This window comes from Heloderma suspectum, chromosome 2, assembly GCF_057233095.1.
Source record: "Heloderma suspectum isolate Gila_16-S chromosome 2, 16-S_ref, whole genome shotgun sequence".
Classification (NCBI taxonomy): Eukaryota; Metazoa; Chordata; class Lepidosauria; order Squamata; family Helodermatidae; genus Heloderma; species Heloderma suspectum.
The window spans coordinates 31,843,552-31,868,287 of NC_139459.1; the positions used below are offsets into that span (position 1 = coordinate 31,843,552).

Consider the following 24,736-nt stretch of genomic DNA (forward strand, 5'->3'; position numbering starts at 1 on the left):
CAGATCCAGGTTTACTTACAAGGAGACTTTACTGAGTACTTACAGCACACAGGCGTACCCAGTGGTTGGATCACACAGCTTCTCTGAACCCAGAGCCATGGGGTAAGATGGGTTTTATACCATACATGTTAGCAGTGAGGCAGCATGACAGAAGTAAGCATTAATTAGCGTTTATTTGCAACTTTCCCAGCATAGACTAACAGCACTTGTTCAGAAGGAAAACAATCAGAACTTTCCCAGCACATACACCTGTAGCTTAGCATAAACATAGCCTCACTTCTCAGGCGCATCCTAGGCCCTGATAAGATTCAGAGCTTGTTAGCGTGGAATGTGCTGAGGTGGCTATAACGACCTTTTACTCATCTTACCAGCCAAGAGGCCCACCTTGCAAAAGAATTGCAGAGCATTATGGATCTCTACGCTCCTCTAAAACTACTGGTGACTTGGTTACAGGCCTGGGGCCATTACAGATGGTATCTGATCTTTTTTTCCCCACACCACACCACTTCACCAATCTAAATTTCCATCTCCAGGCTTCTATTAGCCATTAGCTGAGGGAAAAATAGAGGTCCCTGTGTTTTCTCCTCTGACAGCACTAATAGTGGCTTTCAGGGGGTTTGTTGGCAGGGAGGGGTGGATTGAGGTTGGGGGAAAGGTTACATGCCTCCTACTCCAGCAGTGGTATGATCATCGAAACTGGAGTCCCCAGTAGCGGCTTTAAAGCTTTTCTTTTAATTGGGAGGCCAGGTCATGGATGTCCTATGTCACATATGTCTTTGGTAATCCCTGTGTGATACTTAGGACAGCATTGTCACACATGGATTGGAGGGTGACGATGAACAAGTAGTGTTTTATGTAAGGCTGCCTACTGAGTTCTCGGCTGAGGTGAGATTTGAACTGGCGGCATCCTGCTTCGTAGCCTGCTCTGTTAGCCACAATCCTACATTTGTTTTAAGCTTTCCCAAATGTAACTAAACTTCCCTAGAGATATTTGTTCTACGTCCTGTATCCTCTGCCAGGTGACTGAAGATGTGACAGTTCTTGCCATTGTCTTAGCTGAAAGAGGTCTTCAAAAGGTCTTTGGCATCACCTCATTTTCAAAACGGTCATAAATCATTACAGTGGGCAAGCTGGGCACTGGCCTCCTGCTAACCTCAGTCAACAAGACAGGAAGGAGGAAGCATCGAGAGCACAGCATCTCCCCTTCCTGGAGTAAATCCCCACCACATGTTAAGCATGTCTCAGCAGTATGGTGGCAGCAAGGTTCCTCCTTAGCCCAAGATCAGAAACCCACTTCAAACAGTTTTTGAATCCTGGTGCATGCCCCAGCCATGGGCTGCTAAGGTTTGGAGGTGCAGAGATAATGATAAGCCAGATCCAGGTTTGCCTACAAAGAGACTTTATTGAGTACTTACAGCACACAGGTGTACCCAATGGTTGGATCAGACAGCTTCTCTGGACACAGAGCCAAGGGGTAAAATGGGTTTTATACCAAACATGCTAGCAGTGAGGCAGCATGACAGCAGCAGGCGTTAATTAGCATACTGTCAAGGGCTCCTTGGAGGTCTCTCTCTGTCTAAACCAGTAGCCAAGTCCAGACACAGACAAAGGAATTCCTTTCAAAGCTTTATTCTTCTTTTACAACTTAGCAACTATACCGATTGCAACTAGATCTGAGCAGCACAGTACCTATGCCCTAAGTTGGAACAGTTGGTCCCCGTTTGAAAGGCAATTACTGGCAGACCCCTGAATATAAGGACTAGGGAGAGTCCCTCCCCTTTTCCCTTGGAGCCTCTGGGCGCAGCCGTTGTTTGCGCACCAACCTGGCACTTCGCCTCCTTTCTGCGCCCTCCATCTGGCGCCGCTCTCTGCGTCTGCGTCGCACATCTACCAAGTCTGCTATCTGTGCTTGGTCACTCCCTGGACTGCTAACTAAACTAGGAATGCTGGTGGGAGGAATCTCCATCAGCTTTTGTTCCTGGGAAAGAGGAGCGCGCTCCTCTCCCAGGAGTGATTGCTCTTCCTCAGAATCAGAACTACTCTGGGATTCTATGGGCTCAGTGTCCACCCTGACACATTCATCTGCAACTTTCCCAGCATAGACTAACAGCCCCACGTCAGAGGGGAGACAATCAGAACTTTCCCAGCACAGACACCTGTAAACATAGCCTCCCTTCTCAGGTGCTTCCCCAGCCCTGATAACATTCAGAGCTCGTTAGCATGGAATGTGCTGAGGCGGTGATATTGACCTTTGACTCATCTTACCAGCCAAGAGGCCCTCTAGCAAGGGAATTGCACCAAAGCAGAACGCATAATGGATCTCTAGGCCCCTCTAAAACTACAAGTGACTTGGTTACAGGCCATTACACCTGGTTAACCTTAACCATGGTTTACATTGGTGCTGACTTATGGTGTAGATGGGGTGGGGAATTCACTTCAGGGAGAGGCTATGGAGAGGGAGTACACATTCTTGAGTTTGGTTCCTCATTTCTTAATTGTGTTAGCACCTGTACCAACCTGTTGGCTGAGAGAGTCGCATTTCCCAACAAATGCAGAAATGAATTATAATGATCCAAAAAGCTATCATCAGTGCTGTTCATGTTTTGTGAGCACCTTTCATGTAAAATGTGTCACCTTAAGAGCGGCTTTGGATGCTGTTAAAGAAGCTTTGCTGGACAAACGGTGCAATCACTCCCACATTTTGCCTGGTTGCGATGCTTGTAATATTTGAAGGAGCATTTTTGAGCAGGCTGTGCTAACTTCCCTTTTGAAAGTTGTAAGAAATTCTACCAGCTTCTGAAAGTAGCTTTCGGGCCCAACCTCCAGTACTGGAGGTTGGGCCCGAAGGGCAGTCTGGGGATTCTGCTCGTGTACTGTCCACCCCGCTGCATGACTGACTCCCTGGCCGAGATGCTTGAGGTGGTCTCTGATGTGCGTGTACAGTCCCCTAACTTATTGGTGTTGGGGGACTTCAACGTACATTCAGAGGCCATCCTCACAGGAGCACCTCGGGACTTCATGGAGACCATGGCCTCCTGGGAGCTGCACCATATTCTAACTGGGCCCACCCATGTAGCCGGTCATGCACTAGACCTTGTGTTTGTTTCTGGAGAAGCGGGGAGTGATCTGGAAGTCGGGGGTATATCCACCACCCCCTTGTCATGGTCAGATCACTATCTGGTGACGTTGGACTTCTCGGTTCCACAACCCCTCCGCAGGGGTGGAGGACCCATTAAAATGGTCCGCCCCAGGCGTCTTATGGATCCAAATGGATTCCTGAACACGCTTGGGGATTCTCTGGGGCACGCCAACGGCCACTCGGTCGAGACCCTGGTGGGTGGCTGGAATGCCGCAATCACTGGGGCATTAGATCAGGTGGCTCCGAAATGCCCTCTCCCCCTGAACAGGGCTCGGACTGCACCATGGTTCAATTTGCGGTTACGAGCTCTGAAACAGGAGGTCAGACGGCTAGAGCGCCGGTGGCGGAAGTCTCGCTCCAGAGACAATCAGACATGGGCTAGAGCTATATCTTCAGCCTATCACGTGGCGGTGAAGGCAGCAAAAAAGGAATATTATGCTGCCTCCATCGCGTCTGCAGAGTGCTGTCCCAGGAGGCTGTTCCAAGTGGTCCGGAGCCTGGTCGGTCCTGTGGCTCCGGAACCACTGGAGCATTCTAAGGCCTCCTGTGAGGCCTTGGCAAGGCACTTTGCAGATAAAATTGATCAGATTAGGTGTGTTACTCTGCATGCTGTGGATACAGTTAGTGAGCAAGAGGCGGTCTGTGGCAAACCGGTTTTGTGGGATCAGTTCCAGCTTCTTCCTCCTGATGAAGTGGACAAGGTGCTTTCATCTGTACGGCCGACCACCTGCTTACTTGATCCTTGCCCATCTTGGCTCATTATGGGCTGCAGAGAGAGACTGGGTGAGGGGATCAAGGCGGTGGTGAACGCCTCCCTTGAGGAGGGAGTGATGCCATCAGCCCTCAAGGAGGCAGTGATAAGACCGCTCTTACAGAAGCCCTCCTTGGATCCTCAAGTTCTGAACAACTTTTGCCCAGTCTCAAATCTGCCATATTTGGGCAAGGTGATTGAGCGGGTGGTGGCGGTGCAGTTGAAGGCACACTTGGAAGAAACTGATTATCTAGACCCATTTCAGTCGGGCTTCAGGCCTGGGCATGGGACAGAAATGGCCTTGGTCGCCTTGGTAGATGATATGAGGAGGGCTCTGTATAGGGGTGAATGCTCCTTCCTTGTTCTCCTCGACCTCTCAGCAGCTTTTGATACCGTTGACCACGGTATCCTCCTGGACCGCCTGGAGGGGTTGGGCATTGGGGACACCGTATTGCGGTGGTTCTGGTCCTTCCTCTCCGGCAGGTACCAGAGGGTAGCACTGGGAGAGGAGGTTTCGGACCCGTGGCCACTTACTTGTGGGGTGCCACAGGGTTCCATCCTCTCCCTGATGCTATTTAACATCTATGTGAAGCCGCTGGGGGCTATCATCACGAGGTTTGGGGTGCAGTGTCATCAATATACGGATGACGCGCAGCTCTACCTCTTGTTCAAATCTTCACCAAGGTTGGCCGTAGAATCCCTGTCCAAATGTCTGGAGATGGTGAGTGGCTGGATGGGGAGGAATAAGCTGAAGCTGAACCCTGACAAGACCGAGGTACTTTTGGTGGGAGACAAGAGGAGGCTGGGGGATGTTGACCTGGTGTTGAATGGGGTACGGCTACCCTTGAAAGACCAGGTCCGCGGCCTGGGGGTCATTTTGGACTCCCAGCTGTCCATGGAGGCTCAGGTGTCAGCTGTGAGCCGGACAGCGCTGTATCAACTCCATCTGATACGGCGGCTGCGCCCTTTCCTTCCCGACCATCTGCTCCCATCGGTACTACATGCCCTGGTCTCCTCTCGTTTAGACTACTGTAATGCGCTCTACGTGGGGTTACCCTTGAAGACGGTTCGGAAACTGCAGCTGGTACAGAACGCGGCGGCTCGCCTGATTAAAGGCAGCCGCCTGTGAGATCACATCACTCCAGTGCTGAAGGAGTTGCACTGGTTACCAGTTGTTTTCCGGGCCAAATTCAAGGTGTTGGTTTTGACCTTTAAAACCCTATATGGTTCCGGCCCAGCCTATCTTATATGGTTCCGGCCCAGCCTATCTTAAGGAGCGCCTCCAGCAGCACCAGACAGGCCGCTTAACAAGATCAGCCTCGGATGGCCTTCTGTCTGTCCCATCATCCAGGACAGCTAGACTGGTGGGGACGAGGGAGAGGGCTTTTTCTGTGGTGGCCCCCACTCTGTGGAACTCCCTCCCTAGGGAACTCCGTCATGCCCCCTCTTTAATGAGCTTCCGTCGTGCATTAAAAACGTGGTTGTTCAGGCAGGCATTTGGGGTGGGTTAGGGTATTTTAGGAAATGTTTTTATTGTAGAATTTTATTGTTTTAAACTGTTTTATTGTGTGTTGTACATCGCCCAGAGTGGCTGGGTGACCAGCCAGATGGGCGATTAATAAATTTAATAATAAATAAATAAATATAAATAAAGTGGGTGTGGTTGTGCATTTAGCTGCTGGCTCTGCTTTAAGAACTACCAGAGCCACATTGTGAATCTTGCCTTTCATTTGCAAAAAATAAATCTTAGTTGGAGATACGCAGTTAATTGCAGTTAATGCAGTGTTGCGTAGTGCAGTCTAGCACAAAACACGTTTCTTGGCATAATGTGATGTTTTGGAATTTGGCAGTTCTGTTTGCGATATGTAATGCTGATTGAATTCCTTTCCCTTTACTCTCTTTTTCCTTTCCTCCCTAACATGTCTTACCTTTACCTTTAGATTGGAAGCCTATGGGCAGGGTCTGTATTCCCCCCCCCCAATTTGTTTAAAATGTCTAGCAAGTTTAGATGCTTATATGTTTTATGTTCACTTTTTAAGATGATATACCTGGGTTCAGGCTTGTGCTGTGTTGGTGCTCTCGCTGGCCTCTCCACCCAAGGAACAGCTCGACTTGGCAATGCTTTGGGCATGATAGGAGTTGCTGGGGGCTTGGCAGCTACTCTTGGAGGTCTGAAACCATCACCTGAGCTGCTGGCTCAGATGTCAGGCGCAATGGCCCTGGGTGGCACAATAGGTGAGTGCAGAGATAAAACATCACCTGGACTATAAAAACATATTAGTTACACAACACTTTCATATTGCAATTAAACTCCTTTCTGATGCTTTAATACTTCCATGTCATCTGCATGTGTTATTTGTGACTAGAGAACAGACCCAACTTTGCACAGGTTGGAATAGCCCTTAGTTTGGTACAGCGAAACTTTCAACGAAATTTACGTAGCTGCTAGAGGTGGACACATTGTGTCCGTCCTTTCTGAGTGAAGTCATGCTTCTGGCATCCCTCGGCATGACCCCTGTCATGGCGTAGCTTTATAGCACATCTTATAGCCCCCTGAGGGAGAGTTCTGTCCTCTCCATTCCCCTGAAAGGGAACTTCCACACAGGAGGGGGGAGTGGGCAGGAGTATAACTCAGTCTCTTGGCCTACGAATCTCCCCTGGCTTCAAACTATTAATTACAAAGCTATGCCCTGGTTAGGGAAGTCTTCCCCTAGTGGCTGAAAATGTTACTGCAGGCTTCAATCACATGGGCGTGTTAAAATTAGTGTGTGTGAGTGTTTTAAGTAACCTTGAGGCACACTCCTAGGGTCCCTTTAATATGTATGGCAAATTTCAGGCATCTTGGCACTATGTTGCGGATGGATGCACATCCTCTATATTATAGATCTCTGTTTAGCAGTTAGAGGATCTGGTGAACCTTAAATAAAGCAGCCAAGTTTGTATAGCACTCTTGGTTGGAAAGTAAGAAATGTGCAACAGTGTTCATGCACATTGGCTCAAAATGGGAAAGGCACGGAGGAACATTGCTTGGGGTGGAAGTTCAATGTTGGGATACCAACCTGGGAAAGAACTTGGAAAGCAATCCTGGAAAGCTGACTTCCAAGATCAGCTGGAATGCTGTCGACAGTAGTTGACTAGATGTGCTTTTGGTCTGACTCATTATATGACAACGCAATAGAGGAAATTTGGACCTCTTATCAGCTTGTCTTTCCCCCCTCCCTGTCTTGCAGGTTCTGCTTAAAGAGCCTCCAGTCATGAGGCTGTTCACCTAGAGAAGGACCCGGGAGTCCTATTTGTTTCTTCTACCCTTTGGTTTTAGTTGTAGCTAATGAAAAGAGAGCTTCGGCTATGGGGTGGTATATAAATGCAACAACAACAACAATAATAATAATGGGACAATAGCGGAGGTTGAAGTGCATGCTTTGCAACTTACTAGGCCATAGTTACAATCTCCAGTTAACCAGATCATAAGGAGCTCAGCTGGGAAGGACCTTTACCTGAAATCATAGAGCTGTAAGAAGGCAGAGGTAGAAAATAATTAGTAGAAGGCAAGCTCCTTAGCTTCTTGTGTCATAGATACAGACTGTTCTTAGATGGCCTTATTGTAAAGCCAAAACTGGTATAAAGCAGCTTTATTGTAATTGCGTTAAGCACTTGATTCCTTGAACATAATCTCTCCTAAGGCATGAAATGCCAACTATAGAGAATGCAAGTCACTACTAATGCCGAAAAGCTTTCGTTACTGGAGCACTCCCACCCACCCCCTCTCTCTCACCTGGATGCTCCGAATAGCTATATCACTGTTGACACTAGGGATGGCGGAGAATTCCACCGTGGACCCAAATGAGGCCAGATTCTTTTGAATCCGGCCTCTGGAATCCGTGGCAGAACAGATCACTTACCTCCGCCTCCCGAGGATTCCTCTGGAATGACATGCTGGATCCGGACCGCTTGCGATAAGGTAATGGCGGCTGCCATTACCGTATCGCTGTGAGGAATACAGCCACAAATGGATGCAATTAGGTTAAACTAAGTGCTTTACAGCCACAAGTGGTGTCCACTACGCCATTTGCGGCTGTATTCCTCCCAGTGATATGGTAATGGAGGCTGCCATTACTGTATCACCAGAGATACGGAGCTGGTGTGTGGCTCTGAGGAATCCTCCCGATGTGGAGCTGCTCTGGAGGATTCCGGGGGGGAGGAATGGATCACCTCCCCCACCCTCCCCCATCCCTAGTTGACACACAACAGCACCTCATATTTTATGCATTTTGTCTTCACAGGTCTGACAATTGCTAAGCGTATCCAGATTTCGGATTTACCTCAGTTAGTGGCTGCTTTCCACAGCTTGGTGGGCCTGGCTGCTGTCCTCACCTGTGTGGCGGAGTACATGATTGAGTATCCCCACTTCGCTACTGATGCATCTGCAAACCTCACCAAGATTGTGGCTTATCTTGGCACCTACATTGGAGGCGTAACTTTCAGTGGTTCTCTTGTTGCTTATGGAAAGCTACAGGGTAACTCATCCCCCTTTTTCGGGGGGATGGTACATTCGGTCTTTCTTTGTCTATGGGTGTGTACACATACATACTGTTTTGGCGTAGTTCACACTGAGATGGTAAACCCATGTCATGGCTGTACCACGCCAGAGTGCAGGCGCAGGCTCACTTAATTTCAATGCTCCTTCGCATCTACAAAAATCTGCTGCAGATAGAATGCTAGAGAGAAGGCTATGCTGGAACCTCCCTTCCTGACCTTTGATGTGATACAGCCCAGACACAGCTTTACTTAGTGAGAATGAATCTGTTGTATCTGAACAGTGTCTGCATGATGCAACTCAGGCTTAATTATTTTGGAAGGTTTTCATGCGCTTGTGGGCCAGCTGTGAAATTCAGGTTCTAGTGCAAAATAATATTTACAGAACTGAAAAGTCCTGCCTTTTGTTTTAAGAAAAGAGCCGGTTTTCAGACCTCATGGGGTAGGGTGACAGACACACACTCCTCAGAATGTGTGAGCTAGCCTTCCTAACCTGGCACTCTCCAGATGTGTTGGAGTGCAATTCCCTGAGTTCCCAGCCAACTATTTAGTCCCAACACAACTGGAGAGTGGCAGGTTGGCGAAGGCTGGTGTAGGCAGTCTCCAGTTGCTGAAGGAGGGTCTGGTGAGCTAATCATCAGTCAAGCAGCCCTTGGGTGATGCAGTCAGCAGCTTCTGATTCTTTGCTTGAGGTGCATGGTGCCCCTTCCTCAGACCAGGCACATTCTAGGTGGAATCCTGGAATAATAATAATACGACCATGTTGAGCCCAGCAGACTGCTCTCTGTTGAGGGAGATTGACACTGGACTAGCGGCAGGATACAGTCATGTTGACAGGGCAGAGAGAAATAGGCAAGGGGTCTTTAGGCTTCAGCCTCTCCAACTTTCTGGCTTTTGTTGTTTTTGTTGCTACTAATGTCTTTTCAGCAGGACAATTCTAGAATGTGAATTAAATTATTTTATACTTGCAGGTATGCTGAATTCTGCCCCACTCCTCTTACCAGGACGGCACTTATTGAATGCTGGTTTGCTAACTGCAAGCATAGGTGGAATGGTTCCCTATATGATTGATCCTAGTTATGCAACTGGGCTTACTTGTTTAGGGTCTGTGTCAGCTCTATCTGCTATTATGGTAAGTGAGAAGTATGTGTCTGTCTGTGTGTAAGGATACTACACTAGCAAAAAACCCCAAAAGTAAACCTTGATGCACATGGTTATGTTTGTTTCTAGGTATGCTGAATATTGTAGTGTACTAGGTAGGCTGACCTTGTAGAGTTGGAAAAAGTGCAGAAAAGGGCAACTAAAATGACCAAGGGGCTGGGGCAACTCCCCTATGAGGAAAGGTTACAACAGCTGGGATTATTTAGCTTTAAAAAAAAGGCAAATAAGGGGGGACATGATAGAAGTATACACAATCATGCATGGTGCAGAGAAAGTGGATTGGGATACATTTCTCTCTCTCTCTCATAATACTAGAACCAGGGGTCATCCCATGAAGCTGAGTAATGGGATATTCAGGACAGATAAAAGGAAAGACTTCGCACAGTGCATAGTTAAAACTATGGAATTCACTTCTACAAGATGTAGTGATGCCACCACTTTGGATGGTGGCCAAAGTGCTACTTACAGTATCAGAGGCAGTATTCCTATGTATACCAGTTGCTGGGGAATTTGGGAGGACGCAGGTGTACTCATGTCCTGCTTGTGGGTTTCCTGTGGGTAGCTGGTTGGCTGCTGCATGAACAGAATGCTGGACTAGATGGTCTGATCCAGCATGGCTCTTCTTATGTTCTTAATAGCCAGAGTTGAAAGTATGATAACAATGATAAGCCAGTCAGTTGTTTCCTTCTGGTATGGAGAATCCCGGAGTGAATTGTGTGTGTGAGAGAGAGATATATAAAAGAAATAGGGTACTATTGGATCAGCTTTTGTTGACTTTATTCTGTACTAGTCAAACCTCATTCAGAGTTTGGCTACTTCACCTTAAGAGTGATACAGACAATCTGGAATGGGCTCACAGGAAGGCAATGAAGATGGTCAGTGATATGGAGAACAAGTCCTATGAAGTAGGGTTGAGGGAAGTAGGCATGTTTGGCCTGGAGAATGGAAGACTGGGGGTGGGGTGGGTGGACGTGGTAGCACTCTTCAAATACTGAAAGAGCTGTTGCACCAAAGACAGCAAAAACATGTTCTTTGCTAACAGAGCTAGATCAAATGGACTTAAGTTACAGGAGGATAGATTTCAACTGAACATTATGAGAAATATTGTGAGCAGTTTGATAGTGAAGTCAGTTACACAGAGGGTGATGGGCTCTCTTGCTGTAGGTCTTCAAGGGGAGGATGGGCATACATTTGTCTGGAGTCTTCTAGCTCTGGATTTCCTGCATCCACCAAGGGGGATGGACTAGAGGGCCTACAAGACCACCTCCAACTTGGATTCTATGACTTACAACAGGGGTCCTCAACCTTTTTGGAGCTGTGGGCACATTTGGGAATTTGAGAACCCCTCTGTGGGCACTGCCATAAAATGGCTGCCACAGATAATGTGGCTAGTCACATAATGGCTGCCATAGGGGCCTGGCTTGTCAAAAGTGAGCTAAAGAGGTGGTGGAGGGAGAGAAATAGTGAGACTAGTGGCTGGGAAGGAGGGGAAAATAGCAAGGCAAAGGGGTAGAGGGTAGAGAACGAGCAAAGCTAGAGGCCAGGGGGGAGAAACAGCAAGGTAAGGAGGTAGGGAGAAAAACAGCGAAGCTAGAGGCTGGGAGGGAGGGGGAAACAGCAAGGCAAAGGAGTAGAGAAAGAGCATGGCTAGAAGCTGGGAGAGGGGAGAAACAGCAAGGTAAAGAGGTGGGGAGAGACATACCGAACCTAGAGACTGGGAGGAAGGGGAAACAGGAAGGCAAAGGGGTAGAGGAAGAGCAAGTCTAGCGGCTAGGAGTGGGAGAAACAGTGAGCTAAAGAGGTGGGGGGAAATAATGAGGCTGGAGGCTGGGAGGGAGGGGTGAGATAGCAAGGCAAATGGATAGAGGGGAGAGAAAGTGCAAGAGGCTAGAGAGGGAGAGAAAGGGAGGCTAGAAAGGGAAAGAAAGAAGACTGCCCTAACATTCTGCCGAGGTTTCTATTTAATGTTTCTTTTATGGGGACAGGGAGTGGAAAGCTTTGTGGGTGCCGTTGGAGGTGCCCGTGGGTGCTTAGCACCTGTGGGTGCCAGGCTGGGGAACCCTGACTTAAAGGTATGCAAAGTTCTCAAGTTCAGTTGAGTTCTTTGTGAAGGTAGTCAAGAAAGTGTGTGAGTAATGCTGGAGGGAATTCCAGTGGCTCAGGGAGACCGCTTCAGTGCCATTAATAATTAGTCCCTCATAACTATCAAAATCCAAGTTATGAAAAGTAAGCAGATACATGCATGATAGTAATGCGCCAATCACATAGTATAGTTTTGTCTTGAAGCAGTGTTTGTTACCTTGTTCGAGAATTTAGTTATACTTTCTTAAAACTGTTGAGTATAGAGGGCCATGTCTGTGGGCTCCAGAAGTCATCCAAAAATGTTTTGAGCTAGTGAATATGCTTGACTGAGAGCTTGAACATTTATTTTTGGCTTTATTTCTGTTCCTCAGGGTGTCACTCTAACAGCAGCCATAGGAGGGGCTGACATGCCAGTCGTTATTACTGTACTGAACAGCTATTCTGGCTGGGCGCTCTGTGCCGAAGGATTCCTGCTCAACAACAACTTGCTAACGATTGTGGGCGCGCTAATCGGTTCCTCTGGTGCCATCCTGTCTTATATCATGTGTGTGGTAAGGAGAGCATAGAGCTGTGCCTTCCCCCTCCAGAGGAATGAATCATTACTCATGTGTGGGAAGAGTTTTGTGTTGTGGGTTTTCTTAGTTCAGTTTTTTAAAAGTCTATGTGTGTTCAGCCTATTCCCCTCTTGTTCTCTTCTTGTGCTTCTTTTTTCTTTCTCTTTTCCCCCATTATGGTTTTGAATGGAATTGTTACTCTTTATGAATGCTGGAAGTCAATCTGGGGGCTCGAAGTCAAAAAGTGAGTTACAAATTCAGATAGTGCTTCCTGCCCTTTGGCCACTTTACAGTGCAATCCTATCCATGCCTACTCAAAAGTAGGTCCCATTGAGTTAAGTGGGGCTTACTCCCAGGGAAGTGTGTATAGGATTGCAGCTTAAGTTGCTTTCCATAGTAACAATATAATGCGGTTTGCTCTCAAGGTGCTTAATGTAACAGAAAATGCAGTGAAATTGTGCAGATATTTTAAAAAAAGATTTGAGAAGGAGGGCCAAAAGGGAAGAGGAAAATAATAGGTTTGATGGGAGAGAAACCAAGAGTGGATCTTTTAAAACACCCCAGAGAACGGAAGTCTCTAGGCACTCTTTAAGGCAAAGAGGAAAATTCAAAGATGAGTATCTGGAGGAGTGAATTCTTTGCTGAGGATCCACCATAATAAAAGCCATGTGCCTATTAAAATTTTAGGTTTAATGAATGTTGTGTTGGAGTCCAAGTAGCCACTGGTCTGTTTCAGAAACTGGCCTCGTTTACAGCAATTGTTCGTTCATTCATTCATTCATTCATTTAAATCAGCCTTATATTTACTCAACAACTTGCCTGGTCTCCGTAAATGAACAGAGATCATGCAGGCGAGTACATGGAATTCTGTGCAAGTGAGTGAGCAGGCTGCCAAATGAAGAGAACTCCGTCCCTCCTCCACTTGACAGAAAGCAATGTGTTTCCTAGCCTGCTAAGAAAAAGTTAGTGGCCTGTGTTTCCATGCTGGCTGTGGAGGAGGGCTTTTCCTTGCCTCTGCAGTTTGCATGAAAATGCAAGCTAGTAATTTATTTTTGCAAGTTAGGGCGCGATCCTACGGCTGCTAGACAGCGGCTAGACGGCCATAGGATAGGTCGGTTCCCTGAAAACTGAGCGTCACCCCCTCCCGCGCTGCCTACAAGGCAGTATGGAGTGGCCCTGCACTTGGAAGAGGAGCACAGAGTGGCAAAAAACGGGATGTTCCTGGGGGTGGCTGGGGCGGGGAAGTGGGAAATCTGGCACGACACATCCAATGTGTTGTCCTTCCGCTGCTTCCCACGCTCTGATTTCCCGCAGCTAGACAGCCGAAATTGGCTGTCTAGCCGCGAATGCAGGGCGACTGAAGCGTGGAGGGGGCGATACCCTCTGTGCTTCTTCTGCCCTGCATTGGATAGGTGGTCACCTCCGAGTTCAGAGGCGGCCACCTATCCCCATAGGATTGCTGCCTTAGTAACTGTTGTGGGCTTATTTACAAGGCTGTTTTAAGAGTTTTATCCCACTGTTTTGATACAATTGAGTAGCTAAACAATATGACCAAATAACAGATAAAGTACACTAATAATAATTTGGCCCCATAATACAATGTCAGCAGCAGAAACAGTCTGTAACATTAACAGCACTAGTAATACCAAATTCAAATAGACTTTCAGGCATTACCCAGGCTGAACTGGGATGCAATGGCATTTTATCCCGTTGCCGAAAGACTATGAAGTGGGGACAGTTGAACTTCCCACAGTTTTCCAAAGCCTGGGTGCAACAACTGAAAAGGCCCTTTCTTGCATCCTCACCCACTGAACCTCTGAGGATGGTTGTGACACAGAGCGGAGCCTCACCTGAAGATCTCAGTGTGGAGGTATGTACATACAGGAGGAGGTGGTCCTTTAGATCGGGCATTGGCAGACTTCAGGTTTGTAGGATCTACTTCTTTTAAAACTAGAACCTCAAGGTCCACCTACTGGAGCAAAATGCTGAGGCAGGGGGCCAAAAATAAAACAAATAGTGCACTCCATAAATCGTACACTGGGATGGCTTGAATGTACATTTACAAATAGACATTTGAGTCAGTGCAGATCAGGGATTCTAACACTCTGGGGTGTGTTTGTTTTTTAAAACCTTTTTGTTGTTCCAAATGGTTAAACATTTAGGAGTCAGAAACCCTTGCTGGTTTTTCTATCAATCGTCCAACGATCAATCAGAAGATCCCCAGTATACCTGCTGCCTCCCTGCTTTAGATATTCTGGTCTCAAACTGGATTAGGCCTGGTCCCAGCTCAGTTCAAAGTGCTGGTTCTGACCTTTAGCATCCTAAAACTCAGAACCAGCACTTTGAACTAGCCTCAGAAACAACCAAGTATCCTGCAAAGATGGGATAATATTGGTGTAATATGCTATATGTTCTGAAGCTGTTCTCAATTGCTAGGCATACTAGACCATCTTGTTAACATTCTGATTACGCATTTGATACAGAAACTTAAAATGTTATGTTTTAATAGTGATAATTCTGTGTGTACTGCTCATAGATACTCCAAATACATTATGTTCATTTTAAAGATTCAGCTAAAAAGGCTCTGCTTGTAACCTGCAGTTGTTTTTTAAAGTAACATTTGGGATGTAATTTTTGGATGGCCACTGGGTGGCAGCAAATCTGCATGAAATGAATGACTCGAAAAATCACTCATTCTAGAGATTAAACCATACTGATGATGCAGTAATGCTACTTTTATTCCTCTCACTTTTTGTTAATGAGAGGTATAAAAAGTATAAATAATAATTATAATAAAATATAAATGCTAGTAATCTTCAATTGGCATTGACATTCCTTCCAATTTTCCTCTGACATAAACTTTTCATCTTCCATAGTTTCTTCTGCCATTTTCTCTGTTCTCATATTGTCCAGGGGGAAGACTTTGGGTATCTTCCATTGCCTTTAGACAGAATCATGTTGGGTATTGCATAATTATGTCATCCTGAGGCTGGAACATTATAGGAAATCGAAACATGGAGTGGGATAAATACAAAGATTAAGGAAGAGATATTGCTGAAATTTTGCTTTGCGGAAAGATGTCTTGTTGTTCTTGACTTTAAAAATCAACTTGTTTAAAGCATCCCGTTGTGTGCTTTTCTCCCTTAGGCCATGAACCGTTCTCTTGCCAACGTGATCCTTGGTGGATATGGCACTACTTCGACAGCTGGTGGAAAGCCAATGGAAATTACTGGCACTCATACAGAAGTGAACGTGGACAGTGCAGTTGACATGATAAGGGAAGCCAATAACATCATAATCACTCCAGGTAAAATGAGGCTGCTCACGTGGTATGAATAATATATGTAAATTACTAATATTTGCATATATGTATTTTGCAAAAGCCTGGTTCCATGATATATTTCCTTTGCTTGGTATGGAAGGCCAGGGGCCAGGCAGATGTTTTTACCGGCCTAACTGGTCCCCTGTTAAAATAAAATAACATTTTGAGGGGAGTTTTAACCAGCTGTCATTCTCTCTCTCTCTCTCTCTCTCCCCCCCCCCCCCCCGGAGGGGGCTGTAATAGTTAATAAATAAAACGTTTTGCACCCTAGACAATTGGGGACGATACCTCAGTTTCTTATATGCAACCAAAATACCTGGAGGCATGTAGTACTGGAGGACATTAAATGGTAGGTAAGCACAGAAGATTTAAAGCCAGAAACAATTTCGTGTAATAGATAAAAAATGTAGTATTAGGAAACCAGATCAATTGGAGGTTAGTTAGTCTTTAGAGTTAGAGGACATTATATGTATGTATGTGTGTATATATATATGTGTGTGTGTGTGTATGTATGTATGTATATATAGTCCACTGTGTCTCTTGGGCTCAAGGCATGACTAGCAATGAGGTATAAACCAGAGCTGAAATGGACCCCCAGATCTGCCCATTCACAGTTGTCTAATTGGGATGCCATTTTAATTCTTTTCAGAGGAAGTTGGGGGGGGTAAACTGGTTCATCTGGTTTCAGGGGGCGCTTCCTATAGCAATGGTGACTTCTTTTCACTCTAGATTTACCTTTTAAAAAGCCATCACTTTGACAGCGATGGGCTGGCAGTGGGCTTTCTCTTCCTCCCTGCTCTATGTTTATAAACAAAAGCCATGGTGCCACACCAGCTCCTGCTATGCTTCCCACCTCCAGCATGCCCCAGGAATTGCACGGCGTTGGTGAGGAAATGTGGTGGCAGTAGCAACTTTGGCTTTAAAACTGGGTGGAGAGAAGGAAAACTGCCACGCTTATGGGTGGTGGTTTTTAAAAGGTAAGAAGAAACCAAACAAGAAAAAAAAGTAAACTGCAGTTACTGTGAGTACTCTCCAAAATCAGGCAAACTAGTTTGCTCCCCCCCCCATTGTTTTCCAGTTTCAGCGGATATGAAGTGCCCCCGGCCCAGCTGAGCGAATATGGATCAAGTCCAGCACAGACATAAAAAAATGAGAGGCAATAATGTCCCCAAACATCACTATCTAATAGTTTATGATCTTAAGCCACTCTTTAAATAGAAATTTAACCATGGGGTGGGAGATCTTGTGTAATCTTCTTTGACATGTTTGCACACACATGCTCCTGTGTGATGAAAAATTGCTGGCACTACAGATTTCACCCCTTTGAAAATAAGGTGGATGTTTCAGTGGTGCTTTAGTCTGTTTCTCAAAATGAGAGAGGCCTGAAGCTGCCTTTTATAAGTGTCCGTCTGCTCAAGGTGTGTGCTCGTCACGAAAATCTTAAGCATTTGTTAGTAGCAATTTCTTAAAATATGTGTAGCCATATGTTACGTGATATAAAAAGTTAAGCCTTATTCGTGGCATATTTTAATTCCCCCAGAATGTTTCTACTATTTATGATAAGAACTTTGCATCTTACAACATTCCTATAAGGCAGAACAGTTTTAATAAATAGTTTTAATTTATTTATATTAAATAAATTAAATATTTAATTTAATAACGCTGGTGAGGGGAGGAGCCTGAGAGAATAGTGGCTACACCAAGGGCTACGCGGTGAATGTATGGCTTTCCAGCTTGCAGCTTTAGCCACTGCACTACATCCAGCTCTACATACTTTGACCTATGAGTATTTGTGTTCTCACTAGTGCATTTCTGTTTAACTTGAGCTCATCTTGAGTAAGCATGCAGAGCACTTTGGAATCCCTTATTCTTGCACTGCAACTTGCTGGAGCTGGCATTTTCACTGTGTTATCTCTCTTTCTCCATGTTGGGAAAATATTTTTAAAGCAAATGGACAAAAACTGGGTGTCAAGGGCTCCTTGGAGGGCTCTCTCAGTCTAATCCAGTAGCCAAGTCCAGACGCAGACAAAGGGATTCTTTTCAAAGCTTTATTCTTCTTTTACAACTTACAGCTCTACAGGTAGCAACTAGATCTGAGCAGCAGCATCCCTATGCCCTAAGTTGGAACAGTTGGTCCCCGTTTGAAAGGCAATTACTGGCAGACCCCTGAATATAAGACTAGGGAGAATCCCTCCCCTTTTCCCTTGGATCCTCTGGGCGCAACCGTTCTTTGAGCGCCAACCGGGCGCTACGCCTCCTTTCCGCGTTCTCCATTTGGCGCCGCTCTCTGCGTCTGCGCCGTGCATCCAACCAGTCTGATATCGGTGCTGGGTCACTCCCTGGATTGCTTTCTAATCTAGGAATGTTGGTGGGAGGAATCTCTGTCAGCTGCAGGCCCTGGGAAAAAGGGGCGTGCTCCTCTCCCAGGAGCGACTGCTCTTCCTCCAAATCAGAACTACTCTGGGATTCTATGGGCTCAGTGTCCACCCTGACACTGGGACAGAATTTGTATTTCTCACCTCGTAGCTTGAGTTCTCTATTTTTTTTTAAAAAGGTATTGCGTAAACACACCCATACCTAGACAATAAAGGGGGACAAAGTAAGGCAATGTGAAATACGAACACTAATATGCGATGAGCAGGTTCACTGAAAGAGCACATGGTAACACTGCCAGCAGGAGGGGGATATGCTGAACAACAAATGTTAAACTCTCTGCCATCGGACACCCTTGCCATGCCTGCCTCCCTTCTCATTTCTAATGCTGTTTATCTGAGTTGTGTCCTATGCCAGGGGAAGGGTTGTAGCTCATTGGCAGAGCATCTGGTTGGCATATAGAAAGTCCCAGGTTCAATCCCCAGCATCTCTAGGTAGGGCTGGAAAATCTCCTGCTTGAAACTCTGGAGAGCTGCTGCCAGGCAGTGTCAACAATACTGGGCTAGATGGACCCAGGGTCTGACTCAGTGACCTGATTTGCGTGGGCCCAGCTTGCTGGGTTGTCCGAACCTGGGTGGCATGGCTTGTATGAGAGGGAAACAACCCTCAAATAACCCATGGCCTGCTGTTGGGTTCGGACAACACGGCAAGCCACACTCAGGTGGATAATTAGGCTAATGGCACCCAGCACGCGCCACTGATTTAAGCAAGCTACTGTGGCTTAAATAAGCCATGGTGGCTTGTTCGTGTGCCCTGGCCCAAAATAAGGCAGCGTCCTATGTCCCTATGTCGCAAATGGCATAGGCTACAGCAAGAATTTCTGTAAAGCATTGAAGCAGAAAGTTTTCCATTGCCTTAAATAAATTCAGATCTGATTTAGCAAGTTTGTTTGACTTACATTTAATAAACAAAGCTTAGAAAATATGCCCTGTTAATTTCATATTCTGAATAAATATCTTGGATTTTTTTTTTATTCCAATGGCCAAAAGTAGTTGAACTGAAATACTTTTTTAGGGGGGAAAAATCAGTAAAGTGCACTGACTGTGATTTAAATTTTCAAACAAATTCCAAGCTTTACTTGAATATTGTTTTTGTTGGAACACCTCTAAATTTCTTAAGACAAAGTTACAGAAGAGGATAGATTTTTTCCTTACATTGTCTAGATTTTAAGAAAAAAAAATATATATGAAGGCATGAAAATTGGTAACATACTAATTTTAGCATGCCAAAAAAGCTGTGTGCATCTGGGGAGCAATCCTGAAAAATATTGATTGCAACTTTTGATTCTAGATTAGACTGATAATGTCCATTCCAGTTGCCCGGTTTGACTAGTATTGTGTTCAGTCATTATTTTAGTAATTAATTTGATGAAACAATGCATTTTGTTAATAAAAGGAAAACTTTCAATTGAAAAATATAGCAGTGGAAAAATGTCCTCCTCTCATCACTGGCTTGTCTGTCACTACCCTTTCATGTAATATTTCTGAAACTTCCTGATCCATCATAACATCTTGATGTTTCTCTGGTTTAATGTTGGGGGGGCTTGGGAAGGTAGAGCAAGCCAGCATATTAACTCGGGTTGTGTGTCTCCCCCGACTCCACCCCGGCATTAATTAAACTGGGAAATATACAAAGCACTGCTCTAGCACATCATGCATCTTGGATTTCCACCCCTTCCCACAGGTTATGGCCTATGTGCAGCAAAGGCTCAATATCCAATTGCTGATTTGGTGAAAATGCTGAGTGAACAAGGCAAGCATGTCAGGTGAGTGGATGGGAAGGAAGGGAGATTAGGAGTGGAGGACCTGGTGGTTATCTTGGTGTGCTTATCACTCTCGAGGACTTGGCGTGTTGGGAGAAAATCTCTCTCTTTCTCTCCCTCAGTATCTGTCTCTGCAAAAATAATGTAGATACATACTTGAGAGGGCTTTTTAGGTGCTAGCATCCCTTTTATGGGACCCACCTGAGGAAACTATGCCAAGAAAATTGGTAAAGGCTGTTCTCTTCTACTACTACTACTCCTTTACTAAACTTTTTCGTTTGATTGTATTTATGCTGAAGAAAGTGTGCAACTGAAAAATGTAATACAGTATTTCTGTGAATCCCTGATTCCCCATACCCTATTCCCGCCTTCCCCAACCTGGGGCCCTCCTGATGTGTTGAACTACAACTCCCAGTGTCCCCAGTGTGGGGAATCTCAGGCCCATTGGCTGAATGAGTTCCCCAGATGGCCACACCCTCTTCCCCTGCACCCCCCCCCCCATTTTCCTTACTGCTGATTGTTTAGTGGATTCCTGGCTTTTGCAGTATTTCTCCCAGTTCTAAAAGGTTGAAATGGCTCTCCTAAGGCTTTGATACTGGCAGTAACAGTTTTAAGCTTACAAATGCTGGTATTCTTTTGCGTTTTAGCCCCATCCCCTTTGTCTTTGGCCTCATCCATCACTAGGATGTGCCCCCTGCCCCGCCCCTGAGAGCTTCTCTGAAAATGAATTCAGTTCTTGGGCTGAAAGAGGTTCCACACTCCTGTTTTAACTAAGCAGACTTCTGGCTGTTGTCTCCAATCCCCCCCCCCCATCTTTCTGTTTTCTTTTGTCTCCTGTGTAGGCTAGCTTTTCACTTTTTAATTTAATTTTTATTTTTTACTCAATGACAGAAAGCATTAAAGGCATGGCTTTTGTGTGTCAGCTTTGCACAAGAGAGATGTGAACGGAGCTTTTTGACATAAGTGCATTAGACCTCAAAGCCCATTTTGGCAAGCATTTGCCGCAACCGTTACCTAGAGGGCTTTGATGAAAGAAATATGTATATTCTGTTTGTGGTAAGTTGGGTCTTTCATCACTTTATGGCACGCCCGTGGTGTTCATTGAGTGCAGCTGCTCAGGCCCATACAGCCTCAGGACACTCTGCATCCAGATGTGGTGACATGCTTGCACATCTGTGGCAGATGAATGCCAACACAGACATACGATTGTCATCAGTGTATAAGACCTGTGCCGTGCCAAGGAAAATTGCATCTATTGTACCGCCACCCTGACAGCACGCCTGATGTCTGTGATGCCGAGACACTGTTGTTCTGATAAACCTTGCCCATAGCTGTAACATGTTCCAGAAGAGGTCATAGATTGTGTAACGTGTCATATTAATACTTCTGCTGGAGACTTCTGATTCAGAAGTACAGGAGAGAGAAAAAATCCGCCTGCTTGACTTATTAAGATAACATTTCGTAACGTCACCATTTGACATAAGGTTCTCCTTTGCTGCAGGTTGCATCTTTAATGTATTAATAAAACCAGGCAAGAAAATATGCCTGTTACATAGATTTCCTCTTCTCCCAGCCTAACTGCATATTACAGTAATGTTTATAACATGGATATGGCATGTTCCTTGAAGAAGTATTTTCAAACATTTTTCATAGGGTTGATTCTTAGCTGATGTCTCACAGCTAAATAACTTGCAGGTGAATGTGGGAACCACCTCTTGTCAAAAAATAGTGTGCTGATAGGAAAGTTCTGTCTGTGCTGTTCTTATTTTGATGGCAGTTTCACACATACAGAGTCCTCACTAGATTTTGCAGTTAACTGAGTGATGAACAAGTAGCAAACAGTAAGAATGCAGTAAGTGTGAATTTGCCCTTTGGACTGATCCTAAACCAAGGATGGGGAATCTGTTTTTTTTTTTTTTAAATGCTGTATGCTGAATCCCCTCAGGAGAAATCACTTGGCTGCAGGAGTTGGTAGTGGGCAGAACCAAAGCCAAAAGTGGGTGGGGCCAGGGCTGGTAGTGGGCTGGCCTGCCTGCCTATGTCTGTCTGTCTGTCTCCTTGTGTCTCTCTACAGCACCTACTTTTTCTGTCCCCTTCCCACCCTGCTGAAAATCAAAAGGCCTGTGACACATAGGAAGTTAGCTCATTGACTTCCAGCCGATTAGTCAAGACAGCAACAAATAGAGATGCAAGAATCATCCACTCTTGAGTTGAGATTCGTACAACTGGAAGGGACCATGGAGATCATCTACTCCAGCCCCCTGCTCACTGAAGGAATCTTGCAATGATAGCATTCCTGATAGGTGGCTGTCCAGCCTCGGCTTAAATATGCCCAGTGAAGGAGAGTGCACCAACTCCTGAGCCAGTCTGTCCCGCTGCTGAGCAGCTGTTACTGTCAGGACATTTATCCTAATGTTTACCCAAATCTGCTTCTCTGCAATTTCTATACGTTGTTGTAGTTGTGCCCTCTAGAGCAAGACAGGCACAAGTCTGCTCACACTAAACAAGATGGGAAAGGGACCAAGGAGGATGACCAAGGGCAGGGGAGGACTCTTGCCTTCAAGAGCTACTTGTGAGATTTGTTCTGATCCAGCAGGTCTGCTCTTATGTTCTTATAAGGCAGGGGTGAGGAATTGTATCTGGGTGGGGTGCTGGATGAGCCCATCTCCTGAGCCCTTTGTAGGACAAATGACATCAGGGGTGGGGCCAGGCCCCCCAATGTCACCTGCTCTCTGGCTGTCAAGCTGGCTGGAGATGCTCTATCCAGTGCTTCAGTTGGGGATCCAGCTTTGCTGTGCATCGGCTTTCCCTGGCTGGGGGAGCACTCCCCCAGCTGGAGCCTCAGTTAGCTGGCTTCACCCGCACTAAGCCTTCCCCCATTGGGGAGGACATGGAGCAGGCAAAGCACTTAATATGCTGCTCACCCTCCCAGTTGGAATGGCAGGCAGTGTGCTAAGCGGAACCTCTGCCATTCTTTCTAGCCACTGATCAGAGATAAGAGAGGGGATTCCTGTCCTGCTAGCCTTCAGGGGATAGGCTGAGGGTGAGCAGTCTCGCCTGATGCCCCCTGGGCTGGATAGGCTGACCTGGTGGGGCAAATTTGCCCACAGGCCAGAGTTTCTCCATGTGTGTAAGTCACTTTGAAACTGTTTTTTGCAATGGGAAGCGATGGTGATGATAATAATACTTTGCATGTGCTCTGAGGCACTGTGTTCTTTCTCAAGACCCATGTCCTCATTCAAAACAAATTCTGGGAATGAGCTTTGGCTTTTATTATGCCCTGTATTGGGGGTAGGCAACTTAGTGTCCTCCAGTTGTTTTGGGCTACAGCTCCTAACAACACCAGCCAGCATGACCAGGGAGTGATGATGGAAGTTATAGTTTTGGGAGTGCGCCAGGTTGTCTACTCCTACTCTAGCAAGTTAGCAACATTTTAATTTCCTTTGAGACGGTTCTATAAGGCAGGTAACGGTTTTCATTTTTGCAGACTGGAAATTCTGGTGAGCAGTAGCATCATCCTGCCTTCTTGTTGAGCGTGTAGGAGCTGGGATTTGAATACAGGCCTCCCATGTTGGTTGTGCTGCATTAATGTGTTAGACCACTGAAGGCTCTTTCAGTTTATGGTTCACTTTATGGTTCACAAAGATTTTTTTTTTTTAACCATTCTATCTAAACTATCTACACCCATTTTAATGTTTTCCACCTAGTGTTATATGTCTTGTTTGAAACACAGAGATGTTTCAGTAATACAGCCTACTAAATGCCACTTTAAATTTAGAAGTCGTGTAACAGTCTGCGATTACGGGAACCAGTAATATCAGAAACATATTTTCCCCCTGAGTGGTTAACTGTAGAATGTAAATATGCCCCACTCAACAAAGGCAAAATACAAACACTGCAAACCTTATAAGTCAAAGGTTTGGTGCTTTCCAGCCTGAGAGCGCAACATAATTAACAACTGTTTGTACCACTCCTGCTATTACGAAGCCCCTGCACCCTAGAATATGTATTTCTCGTTGGACGTTGTGATGCATTGCAACAGTTCTACTTCAGGGCTATTGCAGGCATCTGGAAAGAGCTGTAAATCCTTACCCACTTTTCTTCCTTCTGTGTCTACATGTTGCATACAAGGCGATGCAAAGCTCTGTTTATAGATAGGAAGATGTCCCAACTACACAGTGTCCAAGGTGGCTTGATTAGACCAATGGTATGACCAGAGCTCTGTGGTTTTCTTGTTTTGTTTTTTCATTACACAGAGATCCTGCTTTCCCCACAGGGAGTTCAAGGTGGTACACATAATGGGTCAGTAGTCTGCCTATCCAGGAAGAGACTAGACCCAGATCTGCTTAGCTTTAGCAAGATTGCTGCATTGTGTGCCTTCAGGTTATGTCCTGGCCCATATTGAGATGCTCTAAAGTTCTCTACTCTCAAGTTATCAAGAAAAGCTGCATATGGCAACCAGTATATAAAGGATGTTGATCATGTTTTTTGTATTAATACAGAAAAGTTCAAACATGAACTCCTCTTGCTGCAGTTTGAAATCTGTCAAGGGCTTCACTGATCATGTTCTTCTGATCATGTACCTTGATTCTTGCTTCATAACAAGTGAAGGTGCATCCATGATGGTTCCAATACAATGTCTCGTTACCTGTCATCCTCAACACTATTTTGGTCTATATTGGTTCTCCACATGTCTTTACTGTTGGTATAGGGGGAGAAGAAGAATCATGGGATCAGTGTAAGCAATACAGGTGTTGTGTCAGCATGAAGTACTGACCAGCGACAATGCCTCTGTATCAGGGACTATTCTTCTGTGCATCCACCTTGTGTTTAGGAGAATTTGTCCTGATCTGGCCCATAGTTGCTTAAGATAGTATGTCTTTTGCAATTCCATGGAAAAGGGGAAGTAAATACCAAACATGGTGGCTTGGTTCAGATGCAGCACTAAACTATAGCACTATGGGAATAAGCCTCCGCAGAGTCACGCACTCTCCAC

General features: G+C 45.7%; 1 protein-coding gene across 9 annotated transcripts in view; it reads left to right on the forward strand.

Annotated features, from left to right (window-relative positions):
* NNT (nicotinamide nucleotide transhydrogenase) overlaps positions 1-24,736 on the forward strand; it is a 78,645-nt gene that overhangs the window by 37,229 nt on the left and 16,680 nt on the right. For 8 of the 9 annotated variants that reach the window (XM_084833180.1, XM_084833175.1, XM_084833176.1 and 5 more), the window contains 6 exons: positions 5,930-6,125; positions 8,174-8,407; positions 9,398-9,558; positions 12,041-12,220; positions 15,371-15,530; positions 19,662-19,743. In XM_084833180.1, the coding sequence (XP_084689306.1) occupies positions 5,930-6,125; positions 8,174-8,407; positions 9,398-9,558; positions 12,041-12,220; positions 15,371-15,530; positions 19,662-19,743 (1,013 nt within the window). Of the gene's footprint in view, positions 1-5,929; positions 6,126-8,173; positions 8,408-9,397; positions 9,559-12,040; positions 12,221-15,370; positions 15,531-19,661; positions 19,744-24,736 lie in introns of those variants that run through there. The other variant, XM_084833183.1, reaches the window with a different exon arrangement.